General features: G+C 28.0%; 1 protein-coding gene across 6 annotated transcripts in view; it reads left to right on the top strand.

Annotated features, from left to right (window-relative positions):
• Window positions 1-209: 209 nt before the first annotated feature.
• LOC100574856 overlaps window positions 210-13,335 on the top strand; it is a 32,829-nt gene continuing 19,703 nt past the window's right edge. The window contains exons 1-3 of one of the 6 annotated variants that reach the window (XM_016806804.2): window positions 210-1,275; window positions 1,345-1,449; window positions 11,029-11,083. In XM_016806804.2, the coding sequence (XP_016662293.1) occupies window positions 1,237-1,275; window positions 1,345-1,449; window positions 11,029-11,083 (199 nt within the window). In that variant the 5' untranslated portion in view covers window positions 210-1,236. Of the gene's footprint in view, window positions 1,472-1,530; window positions 2,107-11,028; window positions 11,084-13,335 lie in introns of those variants that run through there. The other 5 variants (XM_016806806.2, XM_016806807.2, XM_016806809.2 and 2 more) reach the window with 5 other exon arrangements.

Here is a 13,335-nt window from a genome sequence, read left to right as displayed (position 1 = left end):
GGCGGACAACCACCCCGCTGTTTGGTCTTAGAAATAACCCAATCCAAATATTATTATGTTTTCATAATAATATTCTGAATTTGTTTTTTTATTTTTAAAAATAATCTTTATAACACTACAAGTACTTAGGCTGGTTCTTACGATTTCCGGTTAAAGTTAACCGACACTTAACCGGCGGAATTCTGCCGGTAATAAAATCTGTTATCATCCGGTTAGCGTTAACCGACACTTTACCGGACATTGTAAGAACGGCCCTTAGTTGTATTATTATGATTTATGTTTTCAATTTTTCTTGAGTCTGGGTAAGTAGTGCACGTGCACTTGTGCATTTGTATTTTGTATACACGAGCCGCTAGTTGCCACTGGTGTCTGGTTTTGATCCACACCATGAATGGATAAATTTATTACGATCGAGTTGGACCTCCCACTCCGATTGAAAATTGTTCGAACGACTAAAGTCTAAAACTTTAAAAGGCAAAAACTGTCGAAGAGAAACAAAACAGGATTTTGTTTTATTTACTAACTCCTACATCCGTCTCTTTATCGATATCGGTGGATCGTGATTCGTCTTATTTGAGTGCGATTTTGCGGAAACAAACATTATTAATATACAAATATACAATAGGTACCTATAGTTTATACCTACCGTTATATTATTCGTTACCACTTTACCAGAACCGCAGCTCTATTAGCAGCTGTATTGCTATTATAGATAATAAAAACCTTTATTATCTATGGCAGTATCATGGTTTAAATATACAATTAATAATATACCAATAAATTAAGCCATGGTCAGTATAGTGATTATTGTTTAGTAGTTAGTACTATTTTTTTTATAATTGTCGCGCTTCGTGTAATCGTGTTGGAAATTGGTCATAATATTATATTACTTTATATTAATCTGTTTTCGATGGTAGAACGATCGGTCCCGTATCCCGATTGCAGTTATCTAATATCTGTCATTACTTATTGCAATTGAATTTTCATTTAGTAATACTCGGGCATGATAAAATAAATCCACTTATTTTATCGTGGACTAGGCACTGATTTAGATTTCGTGAGTGGTAAACAAGGATAACCGTGGAAGTGAGTAATGGCTGCCAAGTTACTAGTTGTCAATTTGGTACTGTCGAGTCTCGACGAAGTTTCCGAAGTTAAACGTTTTCTTCACCTAACCCCGGCGGCATTGTAGCAGACGTATAACGCTCTCGCTGCGCAGCCGCGTCAGAACAGGACATGTGCGATGTGCGCAACTCCGACGCAGTGTCGACGGTGGTATTTGTTGTCGTAGTTGCCACCATATAAATCCCTCGTTTGTATGGACCGATTCGTTTGAGATTTTAGATCGTGACACGTGGGTTCAACAGCATGTTTTCATCGTCGTTGTCCAGGGCCGATCTACCTTGGAACAGAAGAAACACAGACAGTACCAGTTATGAATGTCAAGTAGTGAGTGTGCACAATGAACGTGGTATGGTTTTCTCAACAATTTTATTATTGCCTATATTATTCTATGCAATCAGTGGCTTGTCAGGCTGTATTTTTTTTGGTATGATGACTTATAATATAATGGGTCGGGGGCAGTTGTCCGAAAAATGATAAGGTAGCTTATACGGTATACCACAAGACTATACCAGCATATTACAGTGACACCAATTTGAAAAAACATCGTACAGGGATGCCATGGTAGCACTCGTCGCTACGCTCCTCGGCGCCGTCGCTCCGCTCCGAAAATCGAAAATATCGATAATAATAGGTAGGTTACCTCTTCGACCTTATAAACTAATATAGACGCGGCATACGGCAAATATATTGACGCCAACATCGTATACTGTGTGACGTCACGTTTGGGCAATACTATCGACTGACTATCACAGTATACAATGGCAACGCGGCAACGCTATTGCAATAATTTGGTGCTAATTTTTTAATTGCCATAATCATTTTGATAATTACAATAGTATTGATGTATTGTCTTTTATGGATAGTAATATAGTAGATATATTACTATATTAGTACCTATAATATAGCTGGCAATGGCAATCCCGTTATCCCGATAAATAATTTATATAAAATATCTGGCTTAGGTACTGTCTGATTTTATAGGTAAGTAATTAATTATTTATACCTAGTTATTAGTTTAATTGTAATTATTAAACTATACATATAAACTTCATATATTTATAAAAAGTAATATTGTATCATTAATACTACTAAATATGATCTTAAAAACTGTAAAATTTTAACACAAATAAGCTCTATAATACATACATATTATAAAATAATTAGTATTTTTTATGGCTGTTAAAAAACAGATTTAAAAAAAATATGTTTTAAACGATTTTTATGTTTTAAACGTAGTTTTTATGTTTAAAACAAATTTTCATTACAACGTTATTATTTCAGTATAAAACATTTTAAACATGTTTTATAATATGTTCTAAACGCATCTAATTTTAAAATTGAAATTTTATTTTTTAATTTAGCAATTAATGAAACATTTTTAAAAATTTTTTTACGAACTTTTAGTATGAGCCAAAAAACCAGTTAATGTACCTACATTGTATGACTGTCGACTTGCGTGAGTCGTTTGACAATTAGATATTTTGACATTGATACATAATGTATTATTTAATATTTTCATTATTTGGTTTTAAACATTCAAAATCAAGAAATCTTTTGGGAGTCGAGAAGTGCTCAAAATTGGTAACTGTTTTTAAGCATCTCAACAAATATAATATTATACAATTTATGGCATATGCCATTATATAAAATTATAATAAGAAGTTTTGTTAATTTTTATTTTTAAGCATCTCAAAAAGTAATATTGTATTATAATATATTAATATATGCCATTATGTAAAATTAAGTTTTGTTAATTTTTATTTTTAAGCATCTCAACATTCTCAACAAGTAATATTATATTATTATATATTACTGTATTATGTTATTATATAAAACCTAGTACCTACTCAATGGCCCAAGTTGCCACGGGTTAAAAAAAAACCTAAAGAGGAAATTGTTGTTGTATTTTTTAAATATTTAATATAATTGTATAATATAATCAATGGTAAACCAGTAAATAAAGCAAATAATGCAATTCTGTACAATTCCAAGCCTAGTAATAAAATATTTTTGATTATAAAATCATAATCAATAAAAAAAAAACCATTTAAAAATTTTTTTTACACATTTAGGTATTATAATTATATTTATATGGTTAAATACCTGATATGATTAATTCCTATTATATACATTTAATATTATACAATATTATGAATCAATTGATTTTTAAATTGAGGTGAATACAACCTTAAATATAAGTAAAGTTAATTTTATTGATTAGAAAATAAAATCTGTTTGGTCAGTACACTGCGAACACGTTTATTATTTCGTAAATCATTGATTGGAACTTTTTAACTAGTTAGGTAATGCCCACCTTTGGTTTAAACAAATAGGTAGTAGTTAGATAGTTTATGTTAAATTAAATTGAAAATAGTTGATAGTTTTTTGGATATACCCATGAAAAGAAACTCCTTTTGTGTACCGTTGAGTACAATTATATGCAGAACAAGATATAACCATTTTTTTTTTTTATAATAAATACGTACAATTAACTTTATTTATAATTACCAATGGTAAATACTAAATAGTACATTTGAAATTATAACTTAATAACTCATTATTAATAACTTATTAGTTATTACGCGTCAAGGGACAATACTAGTTTTTCACATTATAAGAAAAAGTCAGGACGTAGTGAGTTGAGTTATTTCTTATTATTCATCATTATTGTTAATATTGTTTTTCCCAAACGTGACGTCATATCACTAAACATGTGGGCTACATAATTGTTCATGTACTAGTATATGATAAGGCGCGTCTATTAGTTTATATGGTCGAAGGGGTTACCTCAAGGTGGATATATATATAAATATCCACCTTGGGTTACCTATTTGTGATTGATAATAGAAAACCCTTCTTAATGTTGATAGAAAAGCTCACTAGGTACTTATAATTTTGGGGTAAAAACAAATTTAACCTTACTTGATAGTACCTATCTAGCTTACAATTAATATGCCTAAGTCTAGATGGTATCTGAAATCTAAGTAATTTATAATAAAAAAAGTTCAATATGCGAAACGGTGGGTGCTTCAGCTTCCAAGCAGCCCCTCCCCCCTAAATCTGCCATCGTGTCTGAGTACTCAATAACAAAAACTAAAATCTACCTGAAGTTAGATTTTAAATAGTAGGTAGAATTACTTTATTCAAAAGTAATAATCTTAAAGTACCTATAATAAGCAATTTTTTTTAAATAATTCCAAATGTTGATTTTCTTTGTGAAGTTCTTGAAACAAATTCTTTGACAACTAACTTTAATTCAACTTTTGGTGTCATAGACTTATGAATGTGTAAAATAAGGTGTAAAATCAACATGATATCATGAGTTAATCTCTTTTGGGTCATGTTGGACCGCAAATATGATTTTAACTGTCGCTGGTATTATTAAAATTAATTAAAAAAGTTGGGTGATTTCAGAAAACAAAGAATCTTTTTCATTCAAATATTTATATCCCAAATTATTAATAGTATCTGAAATACTAGTGGTAGTTACTAAAGATGGTAACATAATACACTGTACATGAAGCTTATTTATATCAAAATCCTCATTCATAAACGATAAACAATAAGTATGTTTTTGGTGATTTTTTATGTTTTGATCTACAAGTATGTTTTCAAATTGAACCAAGGTTTGTAGACCTTGAAGATTAAAACGTCTATTGTAATCAATTATTTCAAACATATCTTTCTTCAATTCACATATTGATGAACAGAGACGCCAAACTGTATTTTAAGATACAAGTAAAAAGTTATACAGACCACCAACCCTATTTATAAAACAAACTCATGTGACGCTTTGCCGTCACACCCTTTATGACTTATACAATACTCTAAAGTATTCCATACCACCATACCACATTCGAGACAAATATTTAATTTTTAACTCCTATTACTTTTACATGATTCTTTGTGTCCTGACTCTTGATTAATTTGTATTATTCTTGGTGCTTCTATTCTCTTCGCACAAACTATCCATGGTTCAAACTAATTCAAATTACAATTTTTAAACAGCAATATTTAGTAACTAGCGCAAACATTTTGGGGGAGACTGAATTCCTCCATATATAGTCCTAAAAAGTAAATTGGCTATTTTTTAGCCATCGCCATATTTTTATTATAAAAAAATATTATTATTATTATAGTATCACTTTTATTTTATTATTACTAATCAAAGTGTTCACAACTTGTTTCAAGCCTTACTTAACAAATGTAAAGGCAGATTTATTCATGTAGGTATTATAATTTACCAAATTTTTAAAAAGGTAATATTTATAGGTACCTACATAGTATACTTTTAACTATGACTAGATATAATATATAGAGATAAGTATCCGCGATGAAAAAAATGTATATTAGACCCATATTAATTTTGTTTTATTACCTATACCAGCGTTTCTCAACCTATGGTGCGCGTACCACTAGTTGTATATGAAAAAATCTCCATTCCATCATTATTTACACTAAATATTATTTGGTTTATACTTTATTTTATATTAATAATATTAACATAAAATAAATAATAATTGTACATATTTAATATTCTTTGTGTGTATAGAAAAAAAGTTAAATTAGTCATTTAAATGTAGCAATTTAGCTTATATTTTCATACTTTTGAAGTTTCTAATAAAATACAATTCCATACATGTGAAATAACTTATAAACTATTGAAAAGAAAAAAATTTTATTTAGTCAAGTGGTATATGACAATTCTCAAACTGTGTAGGTGGTACACAAATATAAAAAGGCCGAGAACCGCTGACCTAATATTTATAGCCTCTTATTTAATATTTGAGCATATAAATATAGCTATAACATGTTAAAATTATATGAATGTATAGATATAATAAATCTATACATGAGTATTTTTTTTCCAAATCCTAAATCAACAGCCTTTTCACTTTTGAGATAATTTTATTTTTTAAAAAAATAAAAATTTGATCAAGGTACAACGTATAATGTATCTTGGAATTTACATTGAAATATACATAAAAATAGAAAAAATTTTTTTTTAAATATATTACTTAAAAAATTATAAATTACCTGACCAATTCAGTTTATAGATAATATATAACCACTTAAACTTGAGTAGATGATAAAAATATTGTTCAATTTTTTAAAATTTGAGACTTAATTTTTTGGTCCAAAATACATGCATACCAATGTGGAAAAAATTTAATTTTTTAGACCTTAATATTAATTTTTTGTCTGAATGACTACACCATTAAATTCTATTCAATATTTAACATAAAATAGCACTAACCCTAAGAACTTCTATCACAAATTTAAATGTTGAAAATAAAATTTAAAAAAACCAAAAATCATTATACTAAATTAAATTTTTTTTATTATAAATTCATCAGTGATTTTATTGTTTTAACTGTGGATATATTACAATGTCGTAGAACTAGTGACTATAATTTCTTCCATGAATTAATTCTTAACCAATTCAAAGGCAGAAATAAGCATAAGACCAAGCGGTCCAAGATATAACACTCCCTATTGTAAAAATAAAAAAAAATAATGCTTAATGACTTTATTATTTATTTTGGATTGATGTTAATATAAAGTTCAAAGATAAATTTTTCTTGAGAGGACTATGTTTAATTTGCTATGGGTTGCTACTTGCTAGGCCCCTAGCTCTTCCCTAGATGCATTTATGGCAATAGCCAATACTCAACTTCAACTTTTAAGTATCAATTTTTAAAGAAAATAATAAATGCTGATATTATACAATAGTTATCGCCGTTATCAAATATTGCAATAACCTACTTATATTAGTACCAACTGATTAAATAATATTTAACTGATAATTAATATTAAGTGTATAATATCATTGAGTATACAGTCGGGTCTCGATAATCCGAACACAGGCTAATCCGAACGGGCTTGAGAATTATCTTCGCGAGACAAGGCATACCAATCCATAATAGAAACCAGTGTACAAAAAAAAAAATAAATCAATATTTTAAATAGTAAGGTTCGTAATTATACCCAAAATTATATTCATATTTTTATATATTCATTGTCTTTTGAAATTACGAGTTTTTACACGATTAATACAGATAAAAATAAAATTTCATAATTTAAATTACAATAAAATTGATGGTTTTTTTTAAGCCATAGGTAATCCGAACAAATCACTAATCCGAACGACCCCTTTCCCCAATCTCCTTCGGATTATCGAGACCCAACTGTTTATTGTACAATATAATACCATTATAGTGGCACCGAAACCATTAGTTAAAGGCGGCAATTGACATCCCTTTTTTAATATGTGGCTGGAGGTGGTCTAACGGTAGGTGTTTGAGCCTTTGAAGAATGAGGTTGATTATAATTTATAATTCATAATAATATAAATTATAAATTTCTATATTTTAGCCTATTATTTATGACGATAAAAATTGTGTATGCCGTATAGTATACACTATAATATTATACAATGTTTAAACCACGATAAATGATATTAATTTATCATTTATTTTATTGATCGAAGTTTAAACATATAATCATTGATATTAAACATCTATTTATATTAATTAAAAAAAAAAACAGCAGGGGTCTCCAACCTTTTTTTACGGCGAGTCAAAATTAAGATACGCTTTACCTTTGGCATCGCGGGCCAACATTTTTAGAGGAATAGATCGGTTAAGAAATTGAAGAATAGATAAGATTTATTTAGAAAAATTAATGTTTGTTTATATTATATACTCTTTTTATTTTATAATGAGTTTTATATTATAAGTTACTAGTTAGTGTTAGTACTTAGTATATAGGTATAAATGACTATTATAAGCTATTACGAATAACTAAAAAAAATAATAAATTCATTTTATTTAATTAATTCAATAAATTAAAAACAATAAAAACTAAATGAAAATAATACAATAAATATATTACTTTCAAAACATTCATTAGCTTGGCGGGCCAGTGAAAAACCATTGGCGGGTAAAAAAATAGCCGTAGGTTGGAGACCACAGGCGTGCGCACGGGGTATGCAGCGTATGCCCTTGCATACCCTGCGGACAGACGCTTGTTTTAGGGGGCACATAAATAGTCTGAGACAACACTGGACTCTCAGTTCATAATTTCGACTGGTGGTAAATAATATGGCGATATGGACTTGTTTTTAAATTTACTGTGAGCGGTTCTCAATAATTTGAGGTTTTTTAATAACACCGCGTGACCTTTGTTGTTGGAAAGAAATAGCTATAATAGTTTGAGATACCCATATCTTTATAGGTCTATGATGCATTGATGCCTCATAGACCATTGATATACACGGGCAGCATAGCGGTATAGAACCAACCTGAGTAGATAACCGTGGTTAACAGTCTTTAATTTATACAAAATGTCTTTACCATGCGTTCTTCAAGTTACTTGTCAGTTATAATATTGCGTAAAGGAAAATAAATCCAGCATAATATTATATATTTATATACTATGGTCATTGTTAGGGTTAGTGACTCAAACATTTACAGTGAAAAAAAAATAAGAAAAACTAATTATTTTCTAATAATAAGTAATAACCATAGGTGATAATATGTTTATAATGTAATGCCATGTACCAGGGGGTGAATCCAGATTTTTTTTTTTGGGGGGGGGGCATAAATTGTCTTTATACTTACGATTAAATTGCCTAAATTGAAAAATAATACATATATGAAAGTTTAAAGCAACAAAAAGTATGCTTGGCACCAGGAATATATAAAAGAAAAAATTAGACCTAAAATATTATATACATTATACAATTCACTTATTATACATAAATACATAATACAATCCTATTTTTAGGGATTTGGTGTGATGGGGGGGAAGGTTACGCCTACTTTGCTCCCCACTTTTATCCAGACCTCCCATATGTACATTAATCTTAAGAGAATTTATATCATGGGGCACATTTGACAATAAATTATCAGCTGCATACCCTGCGAACAAAGTCTGTGCACGCCTTTTCGATTTTACCATTTTTTTTATTCTCACCTGATGGCCAATATTATAGGCGACTATAAAACTGGTTTCTACACTGTCATCTGCCTCGTTAGTAAATATTGACATAACATTGTTTTGTTTAGAAAATTTTAATTTCATCGAACATAATTTATTTTACTTCAAATCAGAACCGATTGGAATTAATTCTCGATTAAATTTACTTTGTTTGGTTTCGTAATTCTGTTTTAAATTATTAACCTTAAATTGTGGTTATATAAATTGGCATATATAAGACAAAATGGTTTGTCGTTTTTCTGTAAAAAGTACAGCTCTTTGTAATTTGAACCCATTCTAATTTGATGTCCCTTTTTTTTCTTCATATTTACATTCTACCGCTCGTTTAGGAATTGACATCGTAATATTGTACAATCGTAAAATATTAAAAATATTTTTATAGAAATTAAGGTGTTTACAACAGCATTTTTCAACACAGACTACTACTTTGCTAAACATAGATATTGATCTAATGAAGCGATAAGAATTTTAAAAACAGATTTGAATTTGTCGTCAAATCTACTTGAGGTCGAATTTCCCAAATTCCTGATATTATCCCCAAATTCTTAAAAACGTTTTTAAAAAAAAGTAATTAAGAAAAATATATACAAGATTCTTCAAAAACATTTTTAACTGTAATAAAAAAAGTTTACCAAAAAGTCACTTAGGTTTGATTGAAGTTCAAATTTTTACAAAATTGGATATTCATCCGCAACTTAACTTTTCTCCTCAATCGATTTTTGATATTTTTGCTGTAATTTAAAAATGAATAACGAAAAATTTATAAAATGTTCAATTTTTATTGATAAGCCAATTAAAAATGTAATGCAATGATAATTAATAAGTAGGGCAGATGACTTGTAGAATTTGCATATTTATTTTGCAGTCACAAAAATAGCAGAGTACTAAACAAATACCCCATACAGCATAAAAAAATGTTCAGGAAAATAATACTTTTCAAAATATTTTAAAAAGATGCGTAAATAATTAGGAAATATTTTAGTTATATTCTTTGGCCAAAAAGTTCATATATTTGAAAATATTTTATAAAAAACATTTTACGGAAACTTTATAAAAAAATTAAGTCAACATTTTTATGCAATCATGGTACAATATTTTTTTATCATATGAAGAAAATATTTATAAAAAATTTTTAGTCAAATATTCAACCAATTTAAGACATTCACAAAATATTATCATTTCCAAAATGCTGTGTGGGACGTTTCATGCTTTCACAAAGCTAGTATTAAAATTTTATTTTGTATATAAATGCATATTTTAACTCCTTTTTGTTTTTAGGACACATTTTATACTTTTATACGCAATTTTATACTTTTTGAGAAATATTTATGTGAATCAATTTTTTCCACACCGACATTTTTATTTCAAACAATACAGTCAAAAGGATAAAAATTTAAAAAATGTTTGTAGTATTATTGACTGTCCGTGGGCATGCGTTTTCCTAGAAGGGCTTGAGGATCGCTGTATGCATATCGATAATCCAATAATATAATTTGCTGTAATTAATTTTATTAATAGTCAATAGATAGATAATCGTTTATGATCTAACGTGTATACAATACGACATCACCACCACTGCAGAGAGCCTTGCGAGCTTTTATTCGATTGATTTTTAAAAATATTTTAAAGTGCATATTTTAAGCCCATATTAGAGGATTTTTAAGTGCATAAGTGCTTGCATATTTAGTGCTTTTTTAGAGCAACAAGTCCTCTGTCTTATTAATAAGCAATTAAAATTATTAATATGCAAAATAATAATAACCGATATTTTTACAATAATGAATTCAACCTACATAATTACTAATAATGTAATGCCATTATTGTCTGTTGATATTTAATTCAATTTAAAGTTCTCAGTTAGTAAATAATAACAATTAATAAAAAAGGTTTTTATATTTTTAGATTTTGCAAGAATCGCTAAGTCCTAAAGAATCAAGTTTGCAACATTTTAAATCAGGTATAAATTGTTTTACTTGTTTTAAATACTAAAAAGTAAAAAGGTTGTTTAAGTTCTTAATGAACAAAAATATGTTTGATATTGAGTTGAGGGAAATGCAAGGGTTGAAGCCTAAAGGCTGTATCGGGTATCAAAAAATAAAAGGAATATACAAAAAATATCTATTAGCTAGCTCTTATATGTATAGTAAGTTTTATGTATAGTTGCTTCTAATGGGATTGGAGATTTAATTTAATTAAAAAATAGATTACCGCTCTGTTGTATAGTAGGAATCAAGTTTTCCTCTTCATTGCGAGTAGTCATTGTAGTCTGTAAGGATATAGTGTTAAATTAGAAAATTAGAATTAAAAGATACATTATTGCGATATTTCATACGAAATACAATTCTGAACGGAAATGGTTGTCAGCGGTCAGCCTATACTCTAAGTATATTTTATTATATATTTATGTTGCTATTATGGTAATTTATTTTACTATAGTCTTTAATTCATATGGTTATATATGATTAATATAATTAATTGTGGAAAAAAACATTGCATTTATTATATTATTGATGATTATAATAATATGTGTTATTCTTATTATCTTTTAAAGTTAATGCCTACTTACCCTGAATTGTGCGAATAGTTTCTTGGTAAAAATATATTGTATTGAAATCGGTATCATATTATATACTTGTTAAAACCATTAAATAATTGAAAGAGAAATTGAAATCAAAATCAAAACCAGAAAAATTGAATAACTGGAAGTAGGTATACGAAATCACACACAGATAATTTGTTTTTATTCCAAGTGTTGTGGAGATAGTCTATCCGATGAGAAAAGTTCAAAAATTTAATTTTTTAAAATAGCAATCGTGACGTCGTGTAAGTAATTCTTACGAATCGTCGATTCATTTGGTATTATTTTAGTAATATATTTGTCCAAAAATGATTTGAAATGTTTATTATTGAGATTTTTAAGCGGAATATTTTCCAAAGCCAATGGTTTGTATAAATCTGCAGAAAAAGAATCTTTATTCAGTGTTGTAGTATTAATGAATAAACTTTGAAAATTTTGTTGTTTATTCTGACATAAATTCACAGATTTTAAATATTTTTCAGTTTTAATATGAAAACTTGTTAAACAGTTCAACTATAAATCAATTTACTGGACCTTACGTTATACAAAGAATCAGAATATAATGAATAATAACTAAAAATTACCAATGTTGATATCAGTGGCGAATCCAGGATTTTTTTCGGGGGGGGGGGGGGGGGGGGGGCTGATCAATTTTTACACTTTTACACATTAAATACATATCAACACAGATAGGTAACTTAAAAGTATTAATACTTATTGGTACAGTGGCGTGCTCATGGGGGGAGGTTAGGGGTTATATCCCCTTCTCCTATTGTATTTTTTTGCTGACCTACAGAAAACCACTTATTAGTTATTACAGCTGTTTAGAGTCATTAATTTTTTATTAATCATTTATTTTATTCGTTGAGTCAACAAGCTTGAAATTTAATACGAGGCTCTTAATATATTCTTACAATAGCAGTTGAATAATATATAATTACAGTCACAATTTTTTTTTATAAGCATTGAGTTCGAATTTTGACCAATTACGAAAAAATCAGTTAGAAATTCATAAAAAAATTTATTTTTAAATCTAACTATCTAAGATTTGATAATTCAATACAAGATTCCTCATAAGTTTGCCTACCTTTATCAAAAAAAAAAAAATGTTTACCGGAAAGTCAAATTAAATTTTTATGAGCGTTTGAAGTTCAAATTTTAACATCATTGGATATTCACTCGATTTCTCATGTAGCGATTTTCTTATATTGTATTTTCTTTTTTATATAATATACAGGGTGATCCATTTAATATAAGACACTTTACCGTTTAACCATCTACTTTTCGTGTCTAACGTTAAATGGATCACCCTGTATAACAATACATTTTTATTTGTTTGGTCAAAAAGCATGAAAATATAATACATGGCCCTTAATATATTTTTACAATAGCAGATAAAAAAAATATTAAAAATACATATGCTCAATTTTTTTTATAAATATTTAAAAGTTTAATTTCGACAAAATTTATCAAACTTAAAATTTAAAATGCGGGTAAGTGGATGTCACTCTGCTGCATAGTAATTTACAAGTGGGTCAATGTATAATGGATTGTATTAAACTTGAATTCAATGATAAATGATAATTTGTATCCAGGATAAAAAAATAAATAAAAACCACTGTAAAACCATT

The sequence above is a fragment of the Acyrthosiphon pisum genome, chromosome A1 (assembly GCF_005508785.2).
Source record: "Acyrthosiphon pisum isolate AL4f chromosome A1, pea_aphid_22Mar2018_4r6ur, whole genome shotgun sequence".
Lineage (NCBI taxonomy): Eukaryota > Metazoa > Arthropoda > Insecta > Hemiptera > Aphididae > Acyrthosiphon > Acyrthosiphon pisum.
Note: the sequence above shows the minus strand (reverse complement) of the source record. Positions and strands in the feature narration are given on the sequence as shown.